General features: G+C 41.3%; 2 protein-coding genes across 2 annotated transcripts in view; both read right to left on the bottom strand.

The window, feature by feature from the left end:
- The window catches only part of LOC122995113 (NLR family CARD domain-containing protein 3-like), a 381,835-nt gene that overhangs the window by 289,656 nt on the left and 66,420 nt on the right, over nt 1–25,759 (bottom strand). The gene's annotated exons all lie outside the window — the stretch shown is intronic.
- LOC122995115 (NLR family CARD domain-containing protein 3-like) lies at nt 4,538–25,442 on the bottom strand. The gene is made up of 9 exons (XM_044370134.1): nt 25,340–25,442; nt 25,137–25,256; nt 22,978–23,056; nt 22,588–22,816; nt 20,624–22,424; nt 20,328–20,501; nt 19,187–19,360; nt 5,763–5,809; nt 4,538–5,630 (listed from the first exon to the last, which is right to left on the bottom strand). Exons 1-9 carry the CDS (start codon nt 25,402–25,404, stop codon nt 5,089–5,091), a joined length of 3,231 nt encoding a protein of 1,076 aa, XP_044226069.1. The 5' UTR covers nt 25,405–25,442; the 3' UTR covers nt 4,538–5,088.

A 25,759-nucleotide genomic window follows, 5' to 3' on the forward strand; every position in this document is an offset into this window, starting at 1 on the left:
ATGCTAACATCCAGCATTTCATTCAAACTGAGCAGAGCAAACACTGACAGGCATCTTTTATTCTCCCTCTAAATGTTCTTGTTGCTGCATCATCTGTAGATTCTCTTTACATCATAGATGCTTTCCAAGCTAGCAGCATACGAGCTGTCTGAGGCTAATGAGCTGCTAATTAAACCCTCTGAGTCATTTTTTACTGTTGGGTTAACTGTTATGTATTTTGCTCTTTTTAATTTTAATCTTGTGGTATCTGTCTTCTATATTAACTACTGACAAACACCTTTGTTATCACTCTTGTTTATTGTATCTCATCTTTTTCTGATTTATAATATTATTGGATTTGTTTAATATTGATTTCACATTTTTCCTCCATTAAAGCTCCAAAGGCAAACTGCTGTCTTCAGCCTTTACCGGAAGTGTGTTGTGTAACTTAACACTTAGTGAGGACAGAAGAACAGTTAAAAGAAAGAGAACAGCAGCTTCTCTCACACACTTGGCTTCCTGGAAACCACAGACCACCTCTGACGTGACTGATCAGATCATAAATAGTCCAAAAGTTCCAGTTGATAAAACTTTATAATGTTAAAGGTGAGTCAACAGGTTGTATAATACAGGTGTGTCTGCGTGTCCTTACACGACCGTTAAACCTGCTCATTATATCAGGTTAATGATTAACAGATATTCACATTAACTGGTGGAAACTACTAGTCTGATTCTTGATTAAATGTAAACTCAACAATACAACAAGATTTCCACTGAGAAATGATGGAAAAATGCAGGATGAATGCAGTAATATTTAGTAAAGGCTCAGCACAGGAAGCTGCTGACACTGCAGACACTCATTTGATCTGATTGATCCTAATTAGCACGACCAGCAGTAGCAGCCAACAAAACAATTATAATATAACTATAATTGATTACAAATAATAAATAGAATTAATAAAATATTTATTGTAGGAAAGGATGAATATACGTGTAACTACATTAATATTTGACTCAGATTATTCACAATGTGATGGACGCACACAACAGTCCAAACCAAAGACAGTAACACACAATTTTGACCTTAATTGTCTTAAATCCTTGAAAATAAAAACTGTCCTGAACATGTTCATGAGCTGCAGAGATGGAACATACCACTCTGAGAGGGGGGGGGGTGGAATAGTCCAAGTGCTGCTGGCCTGTTTAACAACTGTACTGGATTGTCTTATATTGTCCAGGTGTTTGTAATAAGTTTCTCTCCTCTATATATGAAAATGAGCTCGACTAAATATCAGAAACATCTTTCAAAGTAATTAAGTCCAAAACAACAACCACAGAACCAATGAACCTCAACAAAACTTAACACTTATTGCATCACTGTTGTATTTCATTGTATTATTCAGGTGTTTCTATTTTTCTGGTCACTTAGTGTGTCAACAGGCTGAATTTTGACTAATGAAGCTTTTCCAGAGTTTCCTCTGATGTTTCTGTTGTCTAAACAGCATCTTGTTAGCAAAGCTAATTAGAGTCAAAGAGGATTAACGAGGTTTCAAACCTTCCACCAGTATTCAACAAAGCAACATAATAAATCACTACTAGCACCATCTCTACTGGTGTCACATCATTTTAACCCCCGCTGACACAAACATGATGAAACCTGTTGCTTACGTTACCTTTAGATGCTGAAAATCATTTTCATCAAGCTGATGAGTGAAGGTGAAATTAATCAGCAGCTTCAACCAGGAAACCAAACGTAGGAAGAACAAACATGTAACTCACAGCAGGAAGATTTCAAATGTCAGTTGCTTCACAAACAGTCTCAACTCTGAATTCATCTTTAACCAGAAGTGACTGTAAAGAAATATGATCCCAGCACAGGGCTGACCTTTGGAATAAAGAACCTGGAACAGCTAAAGTCAAACATTGACAGACTGTATAAATCCTCATCAGATGGTGGAAATTTTCCTCATTGGAAAGAGGCACAGAGACATAAAGAAAGCATTAAACATTGTCACTAGTTGAAGCAGTTGTAGACGCTGTACAATCCATCACACCATCAGTAACAATTATACAAATGTTCAAACACAAACAAAAATACAATCATCTTGTATTTTTGGAGAGAAAGCATGTTGTTCAGCCGGCCCTTTCCCTAAAGATTGTGAACCTAAACTAGACAGCTTTATACCTCTCCAGAAGCAAAGCTAAAAACAGTCTGGTCCCTAAATGGACACTTCCACAAACTGTTACACCTTCTGACAAACAAGTTTAGTGTCACAGGCTGCGACAAACATGGAGACCAGACGAGTTTTACCAGTTAGGCCGAGTACAGAGCTGCTTGAAAGTTTGTGAACGCTTTAGAATTTTCTGTATTTCTGCATAAATATGACCTAAAACATGATCAGATATTTACACAAGTCCTAAAACTAGATAAAGTGAACCCAATTAAACAAATAGGAAAACCCATTTTTTTCATCTTTTTCATTTATTTATTGAGGAAAATTATCCAATCTAACATATGTGTGGGAGGCAAAAGTATGTGAACCCTTGCTTTCAGTAACTGGTGTGACCCCCTTTTGCAGCAATAACTTCAACCAAACGTTTCCAGTAACTGTTTATCAGCTCTGCACATCAGCTTGGAGGAATTTTAGCTCGTTCCTCCTCACAGAACAGTCTCAACTCAGGGATGTTGGTGGGCTTCTCACCATGAACTGCCTGCTTCAGGTCCTTCCACAGCAGTTCTTTAGGATTAAGGTAAGGACTTTGACTCAGCTGTTCCAAAACATTATCTTTCTTCCGCTTTAACTATTCTTTGGTAGAACAACTTGTGTGTTTAGGGTTGTTGTCTTACTGCATGACTCACTTTCTGTTGAGTTTCAGTTCACAGGCGGATATCTTGACATTTTCCTGCAGAATTTGCTGGTACGACTCAGAACTCACAGCTCCATCAATGATTGCAAGCTGTCCTGGTTCAGAGGCAGCAAAGCAGCCCAAACCATGATACTACCACCACCATGTTTCACAGATGGGTTAAGGTTCTTATGCTGGAATGCAGTGTTTGCTCATCACCAAACATAACGCTTCTCATTCAAGCTGAAAAGTTTGATTTTGGTCTCATCCATCCACAGAACATTGTTCCAATCACCTTCTGGCTCCATGTGGTCTTGAGTGAACCGCAGACGGCAGCAATGTTCTGTTTGGAGAGTAGTGGGTTTCTCCTTGCGACTCCATGAACACCATTGATGTTCAATGTTCTCCTGATGGTGGACTCATTAACATCGACTGTAGCCGCTGCAAGAGAGACCTTTAGTTTCCTAGATGTTACCCTGGGGTCCCTTATGGCCTCCTGGACTATTACACGCCTGCTCTTGGTGTGATCTTTGTTGGTTTACCACTCCTGGGGAGGGTAACAGTGCTGTTGGATGTCTTCAATTTATACATGATCTGCCTGACAGTCGGCTGGTGGAGTCCAAACTCTTTAGAAATGGTTTTGTAACCCTTTCCAGCCTGATGAGCATCAACAACTCTTCTTCTAAGGTCCTCAGAAATCTCCTTTGTTTGAACCATGACACACTTCCACAAACCTGTGTTGTGAAGCTCAGAGTTTGACAGTGAAGACCCAGATTTCTCTTCTTTAAATAAGGCAGGGCCTCCCAGACTCACACTGGATTGTCATCCCATTGATTGAAACACCCGACTCTAATTTCCCCTTCAAATGAAATGATAATCCTTGAGGTTCACATACTTTTGCTACACAAAAATATGTGACATTGAAAGAAAAAGATGAAAAGATTTTTTTTCTCATGTGTTTAATTGGGTTCACTTTATCTAGTTTTAGGACTTGTGTAAATATCTGATCATGTTTTAGGTCATATTTATGCAGAAATACAGAAAATTCTAAAGCGTTCACAAACTTTCAGGCAGCTCTGTATATTTATTCACAAAAATAACAAATGAAATGGAAAAATGTGGAAGTCAGTAATCAGTAGTGTAGGCATGTATGGATGTGTGTGTGTGTGTATGTGTGTCTTTTCATTCACCATCAGAAATCAAACTCTCTTTACAGCGTGTCACCATTAAAACCATTAAAACCAGTTTGTTCTTCCACTCTCACATCAGCAGTTTGACTGCACCACATCTGTCTTATGTGATGCACATTTACAAAGTTTACACAGTATATCAGATATGTTGTAAAGTTCCTTTGATGTATTTTTAGACTTTGATTATGTATCTCACAGTGTGTCTGTAGAACATGAATCCAATCCATCAATCTGATCAATAAACACCATCAGAACTCATCGTTTTTGAGTCGCTCTGACCAAAAAAAGCCAAAAAAGTTTGACAGTGGATGTAAAAAATCAAAACAGACTTTAACTGATGTCAGTTGTGTCGTCACAGACTGTCTGAACTTTAAAGATCCTCCGCACATGTTTCCCATGTTTACAACTCGCCAGCGTTCATGTCACACAACAAATCAAGACGGCTGCATGATTACAAAGTTGGTGGAATGAGGCTCAAAAATACTGTTATTGACAATAATCCAGCATATCCAGTAAATATCAGAGCTTTCAGCTTTTCCACTTCATAATTACCACTTGAATGTTGACCTGAATTCTATTTACAAGTCAGAATCTCATAATTAGCATCATTCCAATATGATATGAACGCAGCATAAAAGCAGCCACACTCCAGCTGCTGAGCCTCAGCCTTCACCATTAGAGGTGTTCATTTAACCAGCCAATAGGAGGCCTGTTGTTCTGACCATCATTTGTCATGTGATCTCTAAATAAGTGAAGGAATCAGGTAACACAGTTACTATGAAACTACTAGAAGAACTACAACTAAACATTGTGAAGATCCCATTCCCATTATCCCATTACAGTTCAAGCCTTTCTAATACACTAACAACAGAAAACAACAACAACTGGACTCAGTTTATCATTTGATTCATTTTACAAACAAACTGTCAATCATGTGGAAACCATGTTTACATTTACAAGCAGTGAGAGATCATGTTGGTACTAAATACCATCAGCTGTGTGTGATCCTGTACAGACTGAACTATCTGGTCAGCAGTGAGAAAGTTTCTCTAACAGGAGGAGACTCTTCCTCCTACAGACCACACAGAGACACTGAGGAAACAAACCAGAACCCAAACCCAGCACACAGAGGCTGAGTGAATGTGGTGTTGAAGGTGTGGAGGTGGATCAGTGTGTCAGAGGAGACTCTGTAGAAGGACAGAGTGCCAGCAGGACAGTCCACATACACTGCTACTCTGTTAGAGACAGAGGAGGAGGAGGAGGAGGAGGAGGAGATGGATGTTGATCTGTTATTGTGACAGACAGAGTAACCAACATCATCAGAGCAGAACAGACTCCAGGACTGATCATTAAATCCAAACAAACAGTCAACACTGTTTCCTTTCCTGCTGATTCCTCTGTAACTCACTGATATATAAACGTCTCCTCTCCACTCGACCTCCCAGTAACAGCGACCAGTCAGATCATTTCTACACAGCAGCTGACAGTCATCAAATCTGTCTGGATGATCAGGATATGACTGATCCTCCTTCACATGTGTCACCTTCCTGTTGTTGTCAGACAGTTTGAGGTTTCTGTTTACTGTGTTTGGATCCAGTGTGAGTCGACAGAAATCTGATGGAGAGAACGAGACACAATACAGCTGCAGTTATTGATCTATCATCTGTTTGATGATGACATCATCTTCATCCTCAGTAGGATGTGAATGAGCTTTGTTTTGATGAATGAAATGAAAAACACACTTACACTTCCTCAGACCTGGTGTCAACCATCGGACTCCAGCAGGCTGCAGCCTGAAAGGAGGGGGGGGGTCAGAGCAGCACGTTCTCTTTCAGCATGCAAACATGGACATGACATCACTCTAGAAAAAGCAGCTCTGATCCTCATCACACTGAGCTGCTTTGCTGTTGCTAGGCAACACAACCGTCCATCACATCACGTCGCACGACGACTATCGACAGCAGCTACATTCAGCCAATCAGAAACAGGCGTCTCAAAGTCAAATCATGTCAACAATGAGACGTTTTCTTGTCAGACTCAGCAGTTTGTATTGTGAACAGATGACAGGACTGTTTAAACTGATTCACACTAACATGAAAATGATAAACCGCCTGTTTCTGTTTGTCTTTCCTCAACAATCTTTGGACGACTGACAAGTTATTTCCTCTCACACAGGTGGAACATTCCTGCATGATGGTTACAGCTGACAATCAGCTGCAGTCTCAAGAGTTTGAGCTGATTTACTGTCCACCTGTCTGTCCTCACCTGAGAGTGTCCACCTGTCTGTCCTCACCTGAGTGTCCACCTGTCTGTCCTCACCTGAGAGTGTCCACCTGTCTGTCTTCACCTGAGAGTGTCCACCTGTCTGTCCTTACCTAAGAGCGTCCACCTGTCTGTCCTCACCTGAGAGCGTCCATCTGTCTGTACCTGAGAGAGTCCACCTGTCTGTCCTCACCTGAGAGTGTCCACCTGTCTGTCCTCACCTGAGAGAGTCCACCTGTCTGTCCTCACCTGAGTGTCCACCTGTCTGTCCTCACCTGAGAGTGTCCACCTGTCTGTCCTTACCTGAGAGTGTCCACCTGTCTGTCCTCACCTGAGTGTGTCCACCTGTCTGTCCTCACCTGAGAGTGTCCACCTGTCGGTCTGTACTTGAGAGTGTCCACCTGTCTGTCCTCACCTGAGAGCGTCCACCTGTCTGTCCTCACCTGAGAGCGTCCACCTGTCTGTCCTCACCTGAGTGTCCACCTGTCTGTCTGTACTTGAGAGTGTCCACCTGTCTGTCCTCACCTGAGAGTGTCCACCTGTCTGTCTGTACCTGAGAGCGTCCACCTGTCTGTCTGTATCTGAGAGTGTCCACCTGTCTGTCCTCACCTGAGAGTGTCCACCTGTCTGTCCTCACCTGAGAGCGTCCACCTGTCTGTCCTCACCTGAGAGCGTCCACCTGTCTGTCTGTATCTGAGAGCGTCCACCTGTCTGTCCTCACCTGAGAGCGTCCACCTGTCTGTCCTCACCTGAGAGTGTCCACCTGTCTGTCTGTATCTGAGAGTGTCCACCTGTCTGTCTCAGTCTCACAGTAATCAGTGAAATATTCACTAAATTTAATCTCTTCGTGTTCATTGACACCATTTTTCCTTTTTTTTGGTGACAGTCAGCAGGATTTTCAAACTAATGTATTTCAGGTAGAAGCAGGTTTTGTTCCTGCAGCAGGTTTTTTTCTGTCAGTTGGGACTCGGGAGCTCAGAGGCTGGATTGTTTTTTCTCATTTGTTCTTCATTTTTAAACTATAACCGCTACATCACTCAACATTTCATCAAGAGATTTGATCCTTGTTTTCATGTTTTTATTCTAATATTAGCAGTCTGGTGGGACCGGAGAGGACGTGCTGCGTATGAGTATTTTCCTCACTGTTGATTTTAATATCTTTAACATTTCTCAACATAAAACATGAAGGCGTCCTTGATAACTCAACAATATGAAAGGTTGTGACCAAGTTTTCTTGTCAGTTTTGGACGATAGCGGAAGCGGCTACATTAGCCTACCCATGATCCTCAGCCACCGTTACTATGGTGAAGACGCTAAAGCTGTGACATAAACTATATTCAGTATAACATTATACAGCAGGGCCGGACTGGGAAAATCATTCAGGCTGGGAAATATAGCTCCAGTCAGACCAGTTTATCAGCGGGGGGTCTGGGGGTCCCCACTAGGAAAACTTTACTTACAAAGACTTGATTTCCTGCATTCTGCTGAATTTTAGTGCATGTGAATAACAAACTAATGAGCCAACAGCTGCTTAGTACAATGTAGTGTTATGAAGCTGAAATAAAACCAAAGGTACATATCATTAAGGAGGGAGACGACACTACTACTACTGTGGCACCAACGCTGCACTCTACACCTTCAACAAGAAACAAGCAAGAGCACAACACCCTCCTCGGTTTACTGATATACACTAACAGTTACCCATCAAAGGTTCAAATAGTCCTTTAACCAACACAAACATTAAATAACACACATCTTTAAGTTCCAACAAATGACAGCAGCCTGAATAGTGACAGAAGACGTTGTGTTGTCTCAATCATTTTAAATTATCAGCTCAAAGTATGAACTCACTCACTGAAACTTTCACCAAAACACATGAATTTTATAATAATATTGACCACATTAACTAGACTACATATACTAATTAGCTTTAGCATTGACGAGACGATGATGACGCATCAGTAACATTAGCTACGTTAGCTAGCTAGCACGTTTAATTACCTTTCTTTCTCTCTCTCTGCTCCACCCTTCCTCTTTATCCACCGTCCATCTTGCTGCTAAATCATTTAGCCTCTAAATGCACTTAATGCCAAAAGAAACGTGTAACTGCCAACTACTCTCTCTGTTTCTCTGTTTCTCTGAGGCTAGCTGGCTGTGCTAGCTGGCTGTGCTAGCTGGCTGTGCTAGCTGGCTGTGCTAGCTAGCTGTGCTTCCTAACATGCTGCGGCTAACGCTCCGCTAGCCTCTCAGCTAACGTTAGCCTCGGCTCTCCATGTGGATCCAACCGGAGCACCGAGCCCCGGTTTGTTATTCAGGTTAAAGCGGGAAGAAGCAGCGGGTCTGTCGGGCAGCTGAGTGAAGTGCAGCCTGCGGAGGAAACACCGGGACCGTCAGGGTGAAACAGTCCGCGCAGGAGCTGCTATGTTCGGCTGCACAGATAGGAAACCCCTCGGCTGACAGGAGGTATCACTCTGTTTGGAAAAAAATCTTCTTCTTTCTGGTTTATAACGGCGGTTGTCAACCAGTGTATTAGGTGCATTACCGCCACCTTCTGCTCCGGGGTGTGGACCAGAGATTAAATCCTACACATTAATCCTGTCTGTCTAATAAACTCAAAGAAAACTACTGCTGCACCCACTTGGCAGGTTCATTAAAGTTTGAACACTGAGCTCCTGAAGTCCAGTCTTCCTGAGTTCTTCCTTCATATATTGTCTTTATTGATCATATTTAGTACAATCTATGCTTGCATGCATAATAGTCTCCTCAGCCAGCTGGAAAAAATATGTGCATATATCTTATATATGACGTACTTGATATATTCTCAATACCAAATACACCAAGTTGGGACTTGTGTACTTGCTAGTTCAGACTTGGCAAGTTGGACTCAGTAGTACAAACTTGTGAGGACGAGAGGACGCAGTAGATCATTCTGCAGCTGGAACAGCAGCAGCTCAGCTTCAACACACCTACCTGACTGTACTGTGACAAAATAATCTCAACTCAAAGCTCCACTAACACTTTTTATCTCACAAAACAAAAACCTGACTGACAGAGAGATGCAGTAAATGATGTTATTCAGTCTGTAATGTAGCTATAATAAAAATCTAAACTGTTATGTAGCTTAATAAAATAAATGAAATGAATCTGTTCATTTGAATCCATGTATATGTGTGTAAATGTGGTGATATGTGTACATGTGGAGCTCCAGAGGCAGCGCTGCTGTTCTGTCCAGTAAAAACATGAAGCTTCACTTTACATTCAGACAAACTAATGTTGCAGCTACAATTGTTAGATTTCATCTGTGAGACCAACATTTATCTTCCAGAAGGAATTATATCATATATCTAAATGCTGCGGAGACATTAGAGCCAGCGGTGAATCAGCAAAGAGCTGCAGATCAGTTCATGGATCATGTTCTCCCCGGGATGACCACATGTTGACCGGCCGATCATCTCAGGAGTCGGGCTGCTAGCAGCTGAGATGAGCGGCTGGTCCAAACATCTCCCAACACATCCCAGCAGGTTTACAGACTGGAGTTACTGGGATAAACTGGCCACATGTTGGAATCTACATGTTACTTTCTCTCCTGAAAACATTAAAAATTAATAAAGTCACATATTAATAATCCTACAATTCAAGTTACAACAGCTTTTAGCCTGACTCAAAGTCTCCGCCATCGCTGCCGGTTGGTGTGAAATGCATTCTGGGATACTTGGATGCTTTTCATTACGCTAACGTGTCTCCTGGTTTCTCTCACTCGCGTCTCTTCTCCCAGCGAGGATGAGAGAGAGACGTGAGGACGGAGGAATTTAATTTATCAAACGGGACGTCGTCGCTCACTCCAGCATCATTTTGAGGAGACAAGTTGTCATGACGCACTTCACCCTAAATGTCAAATATGAATAAGTCAGCAATAGAAATGACTAAGTAACAGTTTAAACTCTAAAGTTTGCATTTAAAATTCATGTACAATGAATGAAGACTTTACACTGTTACTTAATCATTTCTACATATTGATAGCTGGAAGGAAAACAGCTGATAACTGCTCCAGTGTTTAATCATTTGATTATAGATCTATAGCAGCGTCTGTCTGTCACAGAATGAGGCACAAACAGACAATTTAAACCTGTTAATTACTGAAAGAACAGAACCCACATAAAGGAACAATAGAAACAGCTGCAGCCTGCAGAATATGTTGAAATAAAATGTTGCTTATTTAGTTTGTGAAAGTCTGACGTGCTTTTCAGGCTCAGGATGGTTTTATAGGAGACGCAGCTGTGTGACGTCATGTTTTCCTGAAGGAGCTGAGACGCTCTGAAACACAGAAGAAGAAAGGAGAAGCCTTTTGCCTCATGAAGAGAAATAGTAGAAAGTTTTAATGATTGATTCATGATTCAGTCATCTTTATTTTATAAATAAATAGGCTATGATCAGCTGCTGTTGTGCTTTCATTCCTTCTCCACAGGTAGTTTCCTGATCTGCTGTATTACAACAACAGCCGTCTGTTTACTGTCCCGTCAGATCAGCTGACCAATCAATACACACTTTGGATCAAAGGGGTGTTGCCGTCCGTTAAAACACTTCCACTAGGATACACCTGTGTTTCCTGGCTCTAAGCTCCTCCAGGAGCCTCCTCTCTCCTCGCTCCTCGTCTCCTCCAGGTGCATTTAAGGGATCGGAAGATCCTCCATGATGGCGGAGAGAGATCGATTTCCGGGTCACGGAGGAGAGAGGACGCGAGGAAGCATAGAGTTAGCTTAATGAAAAGCACCCACATACATCTCAAGTCTCTTATTAGAAAGATTTGTCTTTTCATGATGTTATTTCCTCCATTAAACTGTTTCTTGCTGACAGACAGACTCTCCCTGACTTTAATTTCATCCATAATAACAGTTCAACACATTTATATTTTACATCATTTATCCTCATTTACATTCAGTCACATGTGAGGCTGAAAATTCCTGAGCGTCGGGTTTGATATGAGTTACATCATTTCCATTTTCCCTGAAACATTTAGCCAAATACATATTTTCCAGTGTTCAAAAGACACTCTGATCATATTCTGGGTTATTAAATAATGAATTCACTATCAGAATATCAAACAATACAGATGCAAATAATCAATAAATAATATAAATGCATTCTGTGAGTAGAAATGGTTCCTGTGCCTCTGAGCAGGACACAGTATAAATGCAGAATGCAGGTTGTTATTTATGTTTGTTAAACAGGTAACAGCTGCAGAGAGGAAACAGCTGCTGCAGTGATAATTGTGAACATTTATTAGTATTAATCAGAAGTTTCTACAGCTGTTAAAACTGACTGACAGCTGATCAGCTGTGATCAGCTGCCGCCGTCATCAGAAACGGACGTCGCTTCATGTGACACTTCAGAGGAAAGGACGTCTCATGTCTCTAAAAACAAATGTTCTCGTTTCCTCTCTCCTCGCTTTGTTTCCTTGGTTGCATCTCAAGTCTCTTAAATTGCATCCACGTTTCCCTCACTTGCTTCTTTTCCTTGCATCTTAGTCCCTGTTTACACCTGGTATTAACATCCGTCTCAGGTGATCCGATCACAAGTGGACAGCTCCAAGTACGTCTGTTTACACCTGGTATTAACATCCGTCTCAGGTGATCTGATCACAAGTGGACAGCTCCAAGTACGTCTGTTTATGCCTGGTATTAACATGCGTCTTGAGTGACCACTTGTTATTCGGATCTCACTTCCTCGCTCTATATGCAAATTAACACAGACATCATTTCTGTTTGCAAAGACTAAATTTCTTCCTTTTTAACTGGCGGGAGGATGTTGTGGAAATGTTTTATCGTTGCTCAAGAACCACACAGAGACATAAAGAAAGCATTAAACATTGTTACTTGTTGATGCAGTTGTAGACGCTGTACAATCCATCACACCATCAGTAACAATTATACAAATGTCCAAACACAAAGAAAAATACAATCATCTTGTATTTTTGGAGAGAAAGCATGTTGTTCAGCCAGCCCTTTCTCTAAAGATTGTTAACCCAAACCAGACAGCTTTATACCTCTCCAGAATGAAAGCTAAAACAGTCTGGTCCCTAATAGACACTTCCACAAACTGTTACACCTTCTTACAAACAAGTATGGTCATACGATCTAACAGAGACCTCATGGTCAATCAATAACTTCAAACATGGACATTCTTCAACTTTAGCTTGTCTAGATACCTCATGATCCACACAGTCTCTAAAACAGCAGGCTTAAGACAAAGATATCTCTAGCTAACCCCAGAGGTCAGCAAGCAGCCCTCAGATAGAAACAAGTTCAAGAGTTCAACTAGACTAGGAGCAGGATTTCTTCACCAGCATGTATACCAAAATGACAATGACATTACATCACATTCAGTTGACAACAACCACTGACCCCTTAGTTTAAAAACATTTGCAACATATAAACAAAAGATTTATAAAATGATAACCTACTATTCAGTTTTCTTTCACAAGGACCAGGGGTCTGTGTATCCTCCGTCCAAAGCTGTGTTCAACTTGTTTGATAACAGGTTAAACAAATATACAATGCATTGTGCCCCCTCATGAAAATCAAATGCCCGTCCTATTGATTTACTCTAGCGCCGCGTCTGAACATATATAATATATATATAGTTATATCAGTGGCGGCTGGTGACTCAAAATATTGGGGAGGACAGGAGAAAAACCAACATGGAATCTCACAACAAACCACATCAAACTATATCATTGTTCCCCAGCTGATGAAATCAGAGCGGTGGGGGACAGTTTTATATGCCAATAAAACAATTTGCTTTCAAAAACAAAAACCCCTGAGTGGTGAAAAGGCTGCTTCTTTAAAGACATTTAGCATATACATATTGTTTCTAAACAAAGAAGAGCTCATTTTAGCCGTGCAGTGGTTCACAATGTGTCATTTTACCAACAAAGTTAAATTCAAATCTATAGTATTGTTCTATTGTGACAACAGATTTATGTTCTCATCAGAAACAGACAACATATCACATGATTTACACATGTTTCCTGTGTATTTTCTTAGTATACAGAAATATATAAAGTACCACAAAGCTTATAATGTGATACAGGAACAGATCAGTGCTGAATACTAGAAAGACTGAACACTAAAAACATTCACAGACTACACTACACTAAAAGTGTAGGTTCACATCAGAAAGTATTAATGCATGTATCAAATACATGACTTACACACTCTGATCTATATGCATCACATATAAAATATAGTCTACAAAGCTGACATGTTAACACTTGTTATTCTAGTTACTTTAAGCTTATTACTCAATATACGACTCAGCTTAAAAACCAACTGAAGAAACTGTCACAACAAGCAGCCAGACCTCCTGCACACTCATTCACTAATCACACAACATCAACAGGTGACTGAACAACCACTCAATTAAAAACTGGATCAATTCCACATGAATGAGTGAGTCCAGACAGCTCACTGTAACTTCAACAAGCAAACTACCTACAGCACATTATATGATCTCTGCTGCATTCTTGTTAAGGAGATAAATTCACACAACAGCCACACAGAGACATTTAACCATCAGAGATGAAATTAGTGACCAAAGAGACAGAGAGAGAGAAGCTGTATCTGACTCACGTTATCTGATGTCTTCTTCTTTCTGTTGGGACTACATGTGGACCACAGTTTACCACATGTTTCAAGACTCCAAGAAACCTGGGGGTTCGCACCCAAAGTGTGAAGCTCCACCCATGGATCCAGGTTATCAAAACTAGAGATTCCCCTCTTATCTGCTCTCTTTTCTCCACGAGCTGCAGCAGGAGCAGCTCCTTGCTCTCTTTCACACCTCCAGCAGCTGCTGGAGCAGCTCTCTGCTCTCTTGTGTGGCCTGCTCACAGCAGACACACACAGTCTTCTTTACGGCAGAAGACGCGAGAGCCTGCCTAAGACTCAGAAACTAAGTTTCCTTGTGCCAGCAGCTAACACACAAGTCTGCTGGCCAGTTTAACAAGTACAGGAGCCGCGAAATTGAGTTAGCTTGCTGCTAACTCTACACCAAGGAGTGACCTGAGCCCTCTGCACAACTGGAGTGCTGTCTGCCCAGCAACGCCTGCATCTTCAGCTTCAGAGCCAAAGCCTCCTCAGCCTGACTCACCCACGGATTCACCAGCTACAAAGCAGAACGCCACAAAGCATCTCTTCCTTCATGGACTGGTAACAACTGGGCATAGCCTAGCAACACAGTGAAGCATAGTACGGCTAAGCAAGAATGTTTAATTCAAACAATGTACTGTACGTGTATTGATTTGGTTAAGGTTATACATTGAACTGTTGTTGTGATGTCCTTGTTGCCTATAGTCAAGTTACTGCATAGCCACACCGCTAGGTTAATGTTAGCATGCTGAACACATGTTACATCCAGTAACTAGGCCTTGCATGCAACTAACCTTGTTTTAACCTGGCACCTTTAGCATACACCATTTGGCCTTGAATAGAGAACCACACAGTTAAGAGGTTAAAACCTAGTTTGGCAAACTCTGGTTCAGGCAGTACATGTGGTTCAAGACGCCACATGGTCTGGCCTTTTATCCCTGTAGTTCCCTTTATCAGCCAACGTGTCGGCATGCCATGTGCTCAGTCACCAGGTGACTGCAGCCATCTTGCTATTGTCTTCCCTACACACACACACACACACACACACACACACACACACACATTCACACATTCACACTTGTATATAGGTACACTTAGCTAGATTAGTATTGTGTGTTGCTTTTACCCTTTTGTTAAATAAATGCTTTTGGATATACCTGTTGTCTGTTTTAATGTTGCACAAGAATGAGTTTTGCCAACCTCTGCTCTGTAAAGAACTCCAAATCCTTCAACCTTGACTAGCTATTGATATGGTGATTTTGTTTATAGTTATTAAATTAATTATTAATCAAAGTCCAAAATTCATAGATTAGTACACTTTGAGACTGAATTGGCTATCTTTTTCCCTGAGTCCAGGGTGGTGCCCCGTTATTATTAATTCTTATTAATAATTTTATTGATTTTAATAATTAACGATTATCTTTGATAATCATTAATTATTGCTGATAGCCAAACTTGTAGCCACGGCCCAACATTTCTATCATGGAGATGAAGTATTCATGTCATAACGTCCATTTGTGGCTGTTGGTCATCTTGTTTGTTAGTTAACAGAACTTTGTGGCTGCTGGTTAACCAGTCTGATATCATTAGCAACAATGACAAACAAGCTAACTCTCCTGGTTGTTTCATTTAAATGATGTTGTTAACTTTCTATTGTTGTTGGGAGGAGTTCACTTCAGAGCAGCAGCACGTCACCGTAGTCCCGCTGACTACGGTGACGCTGGTTGTTGAAAGGGCCTAAATGAGATGTAATGTTTTACTGATGTGTTTAAAAATATAGTTTGTAATTTGCAAGTTATAATTAATTTTCTAATATGCTACTCTATCAATTTATCTATATCTTACTGCTCTTCTTCTCTTATCAGTTTGTCACACTCATGTATGTTACAGTTATAGAGAACTGAAGATGAAATCTGGAAACTATCATTGGACCAAAGTGATGTCAATATTGTATTCTGGTTGTTGATTGGTTAGGGAGGACTTCCTCCCTTGGAACATCATTTTACATGTCTTGGCCAATCTTAGATTAGCATGAAAAAAAATGAAGTACTTTAAATTGATGTAAGAGATCCGCTCTGAGGAGGACAGCAGGAGCCCGTCCTCCTCTGCTCCCCCCCCCCCCCCCCCCCCCCCCCCCCCCCCCACTGCTCCCCACCACCACCTCACACACACTGCTCTTTCTCCTCCTGTCACTGTTGAAGCATTTTAATCAGAATTTCAATAATGGATTTCTTCCAACGAAGAGAGAATAACTATTTTTTAAATGATAATGAAATTTGGTAATGGTTTATTTCAACCAAGTATTCTTTTTATATTTTGATCTCCCTGTTGCCTCTCAAAAATAGAAGATGGGCAACCTCCTCTGCCTCTATGGACCAGCCTCTTCTGATTATATATATATATATGCATATATATATATATATATATATATATATATATATATATATATATATATTATCAGAGGAGGATATCAGCATACCAAGAGATTTGTGCCAAGTGTAAAGTTTGGTGGAGGGGGGATTATGGTGTGGGGTTGTTTTTGAGGAGCTGGGCTTGGTCCCTTAGTTTCAGTGAAAGGAACTCTGAGTGCTTCAGTATACCAAGAGATTTTGGACAATTCCATGCTCCCAACTTTGTGGAACAGTTTGGGGATGGCCCCTTCCTGTTCCAACATGACTGAGTTTGGTGTGGATGAACTTGACTGGCCTGCACAGAGTCCTGACCTCAACCCAATAGAACACCTTTGGGATGAATTAGAGCGGAGACTGAGAGCCAGGCCTTCTCGTCCAACATCAGTGTGTGACCTCACAAATGAGCTTCTGGAAGAATGGTGAAAAATTCCCATAAACACACTCCTAAACCTTGTGGAAAACCTTCCCAGAAGAGTTGAAGCTGTTATAGCTGCAAAGGGTGGACCGACGTCGTATTAAACCCTATGGATTAAGAATGAGATGTCACTTAAGTTCATATGCGAGTCCAGGCAGGTGAGCCAATTCTTTTGGCAACATAGTGTACATATATATATATATATTCATGTATGTGTGTGTGTGTGTGTGTCTATGTGTATGAATTTCAACACACAATTTCAAACAATCGTCACACAAAAACAGTGAAAGTAGAAAAAGTAGAAAAAGTAATCTCATTTATTTTCCTAGATGAACTGTTTCATGACGTCCTGTTTAAACATTTCCAACAGTTAATGGGCCTGAAACTCTCCCGGCTGATCAGTTCATCGGTACAAACAAATAACAACTGCGTTAAAATAAAAACTCTAGAGGACTGTGTAGCTACATGATAAAGCTTTAGTCAACAACGAGTCCCAAACTGCATTGCCTCATGAAATCAGCCAATCACAAAGCTTCAAATTCTGTTTTCTGCACAGTTTATGGCTGATAGAGTTTACTATACATACACACATTATATTCTTTACATTTCAATGTACAGTACAGTATGTTGTTCCTGATTGTAACCACCAATCTTCAGTAATGTATAATGTTATACTGAATATAATTTATGTCACGGCTTTAGCTGGCGTCTTCACCATAGTAACGGTCGCTGAGGATCATAGGTAGGCTAACGTAACTGCTTCCACTATCGTCCAAAACTGACAAGAAAACTTGATTTCTCAGAATCAAAGCTGAAATAATTAAAAGGGATGGTCATAACCTTTCATATTGTTGAGTTATCAAGGACACCGTCTTGTTTAGTGTTGAGAAATGTTAAAGATATTAAAATCGTCAGTGGGGAAAATACCCCGGTCCCACCAGACTGGTAATATTAGAGTAAAAAAATAAAAACAAGGATAAAATCTTTTGATTAAATGTTGAGTGATGTAGCGGTTATAATTTAAAAATGAATAACAAATGAGAAACAAACAATACAGCCTTTGAGCTCCCAAGTCCCAACTGACAGAAAAAAACCTGCTGCAGGAACAAAACCTGCTTCCACCTGAAATACATTAGTTTGAAAGTTGTGCTGACTGTCACGAAATAAATGGAAAAATCGTGTCAATGTACACGAATAGATAGATTAAATTACATGACTATTTCACGAATTGCTGTGAGACTGAGTTGGTCCATACCTGAGAGAGTCCACCTGTCTATCCATACCTGAGAGTGTCCAGTCTCCAGTGTGGATCCTCCAGTCCAGCAGACAGCAGCTTCTCTCCCAAGTCTCCTGGATGATTGTAGCTCAAGTCCAGCTCTCTCAAATGGGAGGGGTTGGAGCTCAGAGCTGAGGCCAGAGAAGCACAGCCTTCCTCTGTGATCAGACATCCTGACAGCCTGCAGACACACAAAACAACATATATGTCACATGATCTAAGATCACTGCAGGACTGGAAGGTAGTGTGTTTATTACTTTCATCACCAATATGTTTCTGTAATCATTAGAGTTTAACTTAATACTTCCATTCACTACTTCTAAATTCAAATGGCCAACCACAGTAAGGTTTGTATTGTGAGGCAGTTCCAGCTTTTTGTAACCTTAGTCAACATGATGTTAGCATCTGCTAACTCTTCACTGCTAAAAATAGGTCTAAATAAAGAATAGTAAAAGAAGAAGCAGCCACAATGAGCTGATAAGATGAAGTGCTGCAGGTGACAAACTCTGACTACAGTTTGTAAAAACTTCAAACCTCCAACATGTCACAGAGGTAAATGACTCCGTCTCAGATGCTCACAGTTGAATACAGAACAGGAATCCTAACTAATGTGGCATATAAGGCCTGAAGGTTGTGGAAATAAATATAAAAACTAATAGCAAGGAAGCATTTCTGACTCCTTCACTCACACTCACTGACTCTACTTCATACAGTTTCAGTAATCATGAGTTTTAAGGTTGTTTGAAAAAAAAGAAGAATTAGATGGTGGTTAACCACATAACAGCTGGGGTGCACTGTCATATCACCATTGTGACTAAAAATCACTATCATCCCAGCACAGATGCTGCTCTGAAATTAAAAGAAACTATAACTGTTACCAAAACACTGGTCACTGAATAACTGTCTGCATGTGTGTTACTTTGGGCCAATTACACAGTTCTTCATTCAGTTTTTGAATCTAAAACTCCTCTCTGGTATTTCAGGTTCCAACAGCGGAGACAGAACAAAACAAATGGAAATATATTAGTAGAAAGTTATTCACAGGGTCTAAACACACAACTGGTCTGAAAATAATTTGAGTAGAGAAAATGTCCAGGTGTTTATCAACTCATATAAATCACAGTTTAAATAGTGATCAGTTCAGCAGGTTGATGAATTCTGACCTGAGAGTTTCCAGTGCACAGTGTGGACTCTCCAGTCCAACAGACAGCCGCTTCACTCCTGAACTTTGCAAGTTGTTGTTACTCATGTCCATCTCTCTCAGATGGGAGGGGTTGGAGCTCAGGGCTGAGGCCAGAAAAGCACAGCCTTCCTCTGTGATCAGACATCCTGACAGCCTGCAGACACACAAAACAACATACATGTCACATGATCTAAGATCACTGCAGGACTAGAAGGTAGTGTGTTTATTACGATTATCACCAATATATTTCTGTAATCTTTAAAGTTAAACTTAATACTTCCATTCACTACCTCTAAATTCAAATGGCCAACCACAGTAAGGTTTGCATAGTGAGGCAGTTCCAGCTTTTTGTAACCTTAGTCAACATGATGTTAGCGTCTGCTAACTCTTCACTGCTAAAAATAGGTCTAAATAAAGAATAGTGAAAGAAGAAGCAGCCACAATGAGCTGCTAAGATGAAGAGCTGCAGGTGACAGCTCTGACTACAGTTTGTAAGAGGATCAAACCTCCAACACGTCACAGAGGTAAATGACTCCATCTCAGATGCTGGCAGTTGAATACAGATCAGGAATCCCAACTAATGTGGCATATGAGGACTGAAGGTTGTGGAACAGTAAGAAAACATTTCTGACTCCTTCACTCATACTCACTGACTATACTTCACACAGTTTCAGGAATCATCCAGAGTTTAAAGGTTGTTTGAAACAAAAGAAGAATTAAATGGTAGTTAACCACATAACAGCTGGGGTGCACTGTCATATCACCATTGTGACTAAAAATCACTATCATCCCAGCACAGATATTGCTCTGAAATTAAAAGAAACTATAACTGTTACCAAAACACTGGTCACTGAATAACTGTCTGTATTTGTGTTACTTTGGGCCAATTACACAGTTCTTCATTCAGTTTTTGAATCTAAAACTCCTCTCTGGTATTTCAGGTTCCAACAGCGGAGACAGAACAAAACAAATGGAAATATATTAGTAGAAAGTTATTCACAGGGTCTAAACACACAACTGGTCTGAAAATAATTTGAGTAGAGAAAATGTCCAAGTGTTTATCAAGTCATATAAATCACAGTTTAAATGGTGATCAGTTGTGCAGGTTGATGAATTCTGACCTGAGAGTTTCCAGTGCACAGTGTGGACTCTCCAGTCCAGCAGACAGCAGCTTCACTCCTGAACTCTGCAGGTTGTTGTTACTCATGTCTAGCCCTTTCAGGCTGGAGGACTGGGAGCTGAGAACTGAGGACAGAGCTGCACAGCTTCTCTCTGAGAGGTTACAACCACTTAGTCTGGAGAACAAATGTGGAAACATTCTTAAAAACGTATTTTTCTCCCATCTTGAATATATTTCTTTGAATATCTTTTCAATAAATCAATAAATCAATCAATAAATAACTATCTGTGCACTTACAGAGCTTTGTTGGAGGCTTTGACCACTGGCAGCAGCCTCAGAAGAGCCTCCTCTGAAGCAGAGTATTTCTTCAGGTCAAACACATCCAGATCTTTTTCTGATGACAGTAAGATGAAGACCAGAGCTGACCACTGAGCAGGAGACAGTTCATCTGTGGAGAGACGTCCTGATCTCAGGGACTGTTGGATCTCCTCCACTAGAGAACAATCATTCAGTTCATTCAGACAGTGGAACAGATTGATGCTTCTCTCTGCAGACAGATCCTCACTGATCTTCTTCTTGATGTACTCGACTGTTTCCTGACTGGTCAGTGAGCTACTTTCTGTCTGTGTCAGCAGACCTCGTAGGAGAGTCTGATTGGTCTGCAGTGAAAGACCCAGGAGAAAGCGGAGGAACAAGTCCAGGTGCCCATTTGGACTCTTTAAGGTCTCATCCACAGCACTCTGGTAGAAATGTGGCTCTGTATATTTTTGTTTAGTTTCAGACTTCTGGGATGTTGTTTGTTCTTCTGCCAGCAGATTGACTCCAGACATGATGAATGTCAGATGGACATGAAGAGCAGCCAGAAACTCCTGAACACTCAGATGGACGAAGCAGAACACCTTGTCCTGGTACAGCCCTCTCTCCTCTTTAAAGACCTGTGTGAACACTCCTGAGTACACTGACGCTGCTGTGATATCGATGCCACACTCTGTCAGGTCTGATTCATAGAAGATCAGGTTGCCTTTCTGCAGCTGCTCAAAAGCCAGTTTTCCCAGAGACTCAATCATCTTCCTGCTCTCTTTATTCCAGTGTGGATCTGTCTCAGCTCCTCCATCATACTTGACCTTCTTCAGCTTGGACTGAACCACCAGGAAGTGGATGTACATCTCAGTCAGGGTCTTGGGCAGCTTTCCTCCCTCTCTGCTTTTCAACAGATCCTCCAGAACTGTAGCAGTGATCCAGCAGAAGACTGGGATGTGGCACATGATGTGGAGGCTTCGTGATGTTTTGATGTGGGAGATGATGGTGCTGGCCTGCTTCTCATCTCTGAATCTCTTCCTGAAGTACTCCTCCTTCTGTGGATCAGTGAACCCTCTGACCTCTGTCACCATGTCAACACACCAAGGAGGGATCTGATTGGCTGCTGCAGGTCTTGTGGTTATCCAGAGGCGAGCAGAGGGAAGCAGTTTCCCCCTGATGAGGTTTGTCAGCAGCACATCCACTGAGGTGGACTTTGTAACATCAGTCAGGATCTTAGTGTTGTGGAAGTCCAGAGGAAGTCGACACTCATCCAGACCGTCAAAGATGAACACAACCTGGAACTCTTCAAACCTGCAGATTCCTGCTTCTTTGGTTTCAGTAAAGAAGTGATGAACAAGTTCCACCAAGCTGTACTTTTCCTCTTTCAGCACATTCAGCTCTCTGAAAGTGATCGGAAATGTGAACTGTATGCCCTGGTTGGCTTTGTCTTCAGCCCAGTCCAGAGTGAACTTCTGTGTTAAGACTGTTTTCCCAATGCCAGCCACTCCCTTTGTCATCACTGTTCTGATTGGTTCATCTCTTCCAGGTGAGGCTTTAAAGATGTTTTCTTGTCTGATGGTTGTTTCTGGTCTGTCTGTTTTCCTGGATGCTGTTTCAATCTGTCTGACCTCATGTTCATCATTGACCTCTGCAATCCCTCCTTCTGTGATGTAGAGCTCTGTGTAGATCTGATTCAGAAGGGTTGGGTTTCCTGCTTTAGCAATCCCCTCAAACACACACTGGAACCTCTTCTGCAGGTTAGACTTTAATTCACGTTGACCAACTGGAGCAGGAGTTCCTGAATGAACACACAAGAAATAGGATCAATGAATGAAGCAAATATTTAAACATTTAATTCCCTCAAAGAATGAGTATATAAAACATATTTTCCTCCATCTGTTGAGACATCAGTAAATGTCTCATTTATCCATCTTGTTAAATCTTTATAGAAATCCTCTTACTGCTCTGCAGACGATCAGCCAGCTCCTCCTGCTTCATTCTCCTCAGGAAGTGCAGTGTGATCTTCAGAAATGCCTCTCTGCTGCTCCTCCTCTGCTCTTCCTCCTCACAGTCCAACACCTCCTCATCCTCCCTCTGACTCTCTAAGCATTCTTGGTAACCTGGACTCAGAACCTTCTGCATCTTCTTCAGCTCGTTCTTCACAAAGGTGAAGATGTTCTCCTCCAGCAGCTGGAACAGAATACTATATGAATGACACAATCAAACTGAAATTATGAAGCAAACATCAGATCCATTTTGGACAGACTGACAATCCACTGGTCTACAAAGTGCAGCATGGAGATGATTGTGAACAGAATAGATGTAAAAGTAGTTGTTGTACATGTACAGACCATAAATATGGAGTCCAGGTGTGTTTGATGCTGCTGGGCAGACTGACCACTGGGAACCTCTGAGCTCTCCTGGTCCACTCTGTGGAGGAATCATGAAGAATGAGCTCACATTATGTCTGTCCACACAGAGACAAACACAAGCTAAAGGTCCATCAAGTGATACTTGGATGTGAACAGAGAATCAGATGACTCCCTGTAGTGGTAAAGCTTTACTAGTCCTGCTGATCCCACTGAGAATCAACAGCTCAGTCTGTTTGTAGCTTTCAGCTCAGTGTTTTGCTTCATCAGTCAGTTTGGTTTAGTCCCAACAGCTCTGAACAACCCTCCACACAGCTCTCCCTCCCTCACTGTACACTGCTGAAGTGCCCTGGAGCAAGGCAGCTACAACCTCCAGCTGCTCCAGTGGAGCTGCTCAGTGTCTGCCTGTATCAGACTGGTTGAACTGGGCAGCTCCCAGTATGACAATGACATTCAGGTGAGAAAGTGAGGAAGTCGGCAGGTGTCATGTCTGAGGTTTTTGGACGTCTTGTGTTTGAGCAGGTTGAGGAGTATTTAGTCAGATACAATATGTTGTATGAGCTTCAGTCTGGCTTTACAGCAGCAGACTCTACTGACACCTGTCTTATTCATTTGTTTGATTTTATTAGACAAAACCTTGATGGAGGAACTTTTGCTGACTTGCAGAAAGCTTTTGACACAGTGAATCATTCTGTACTGTTGTCAAAGTTACAGTGCATGGTGTTTGGACATACTGCTGTAAAATGGTTTATTTCTTACATTACAGGAAGAACTCAAGTCTGTGATGTTGAAGTGGTTCTATCAGAACCTCAGGATATTACATGTGTGGTGCTGTAAGGTTCTATTTTAGGGCCTCTTTTATTTCTTATGTATATAAATGATACAACAGCTGCTGTGACATGCAAGCTGCTGCTGTATGCTGATGATTCTGCATTACTGCTATCTGGGAATGATGTCAGTGAAATTCACAACTCTTAGTAATGAATCAGAAAGTGTGAGAGAGTGGCTCATAGATAACAAGCTTTCAATACATTTGGGTAAAACCCAGTCAATCCTGTTTGGAACAAAGACGTCAAGAACAAATACACTGAAAATCTTTTGTAATGGAACTGAAATGTTATAATATTTTGTCTCATATTTAGGAATAATATTGGACCAGTCACTGTCCTGTGAATCTGTTGTTGATCAAATATTATCTAAGAGTGGCAGCAAACTTCAGTTCCTGTTTCACAGACTAAGACTCTTTTTGACTTTTCTGTTGAGAAACTTCTCATGTCCTCATTGGTACAGCGTCAGTTTGATTCTGCCTGTTCTGATTGGTTCAGTGGTTTGACATCTACATTTAGGAACAAACTGCAGGTGATGCAAAATAATATTATTCAGTATTTATTAAATGTATCCTGTTTAACTCATGTAGGTGATGAATTCAGAAGTGTAGGACTGCTGCCAGTACAGCTCAGAGTAGAACAACAGAAGCTGCATCATATGTTCAACATTATCAATGGGTTTGCTCCTCAATACTTCACAGATAACAATGGAACATACTCAGCATGGCTATAACACCAGGGCCAGTGTGTGTTCATATAAAGTCCCTCCAGTGAATAATGTAGCCAGAAGTTCCTCTTTTTAAGCTGCTGCCGTGTTGTGGAACAGCCTCCTGTTACACATCCAGCTGTTAAAAATGAGAGGAGCTTATAGAAGTCAGGTCAGGACTTATTTATGGAACATGTTCACAGGTTTATAATGAAATCTGCAATTCCATTTTTACTTCAGCCATCAAATTGTCTTTGTTGTACTTTGTGTTTTGATGTTGGCGTTTATTATTTTATTTAATTTGTGGTGATTTGGATTTGGGTCCATGTTGTAAATAAGTGTTTTCACTTTAACATGTTTTTTATGTCTGTAATGTATAAATAAATCATATCATGTGACTTTTCATATGAACAAGCAAGTGCAACACCATGAATGTCTTCCAGGAGAGACTGTCTGAACATGTGATCTGTTATCTCCATATTTAAATGATTATCACGTCTCCTCCCTCTCTATGACGGCCGGCTTTTCACTGACGTGGTCGGACAACACGTCGTACAAACCAGTTCTTTTCTAGCATAACCCGACGTTTACTGTCAGTTACAGCTTACATCTGATCAGCAGATGGACGTCCTCCTTTAAAATTAATGAAATTCTCCTTCGACCGGTCGCTCTTAAAGGACAGACAGCTGGGTTCAGGTCCAGGAGAGTCTGGTCTCTGCTGCTGGATCCTGAAACAACAACAGCTCTGATAAATGTGCATGTTGGATAAAAATGTAACGTCTGTTTAGTCTTTGCAGCTTTACATTCTGACCTTCCATCAGCAGGTTGTCCAGGTTTAAAATTTACAGGTTTCCCCATGGACCAGTCACTCTTCATGGACACACAGCTGGGTTCAGGTCCAGGTCCAGGCCCAGGTCCAGGTCCAGGTCCAGGTCCAGCAGAGTCTGGTCTGTGCTGCTTCTTTGTTCTTCAACACAACACACACAGAGCTTTGAGTGTGAATAATGATGGTGGAGTGATGTGAGTGGAGAACAGTGATGGACAGTTAGAGATCCTCATCTCACCTCTGAGCTTTGGTCTGGCTGTCATGTTCCCCACACAGAGAGCTTTTAGAGGGAGGGACTCCCTCCTCTCTGTCCTCACACTGATCCATAGCAGAGAAACACCTTCACACAAACACAACAACAAGCTCATTCACTACAACAAGCTGCACATCACACCAGCACTGCAG

This window comes from Thunnus albacares, chromosome 13 (assembly GCF_914725855.1).
Source record: "Thunnus albacares chromosome 13, fThuAlb1.1, whole genome shotgun sequence".
NCBI classification, from domain to species: domain Eukaryota; kingdom Metazoa; phylum Chordata; class Actinopteri; order Scombriformes; family Scombridae; genus Thunnus; species Thunnus albacares.

Bases quoted from the DNA above. Each gene is read 5' to 3' on its own strand.
- LOC122995115 (XM_044370134.1), bottom strand. From the start codon at position 25,404: ATGAAGAGTGACTGGTCCATGGGGAAACCTGTAAATTTTAAACCTGGA. The intron at 19,361-20,327 runs GTCAGAATTCAT...GTGTGTCTGCAG, and splicing joins TGTGCACTGGAAACTCTCAG to GCTGTCAGGATGTCTGATCA. The intron at 5,810-19,186 runs GTCAGAATTCAT...CCCTCCTTTCAG, and splicing joins TGTGCACTGGAAACTCTCAG to GCTGCAGCCTGCTGGAGTCC.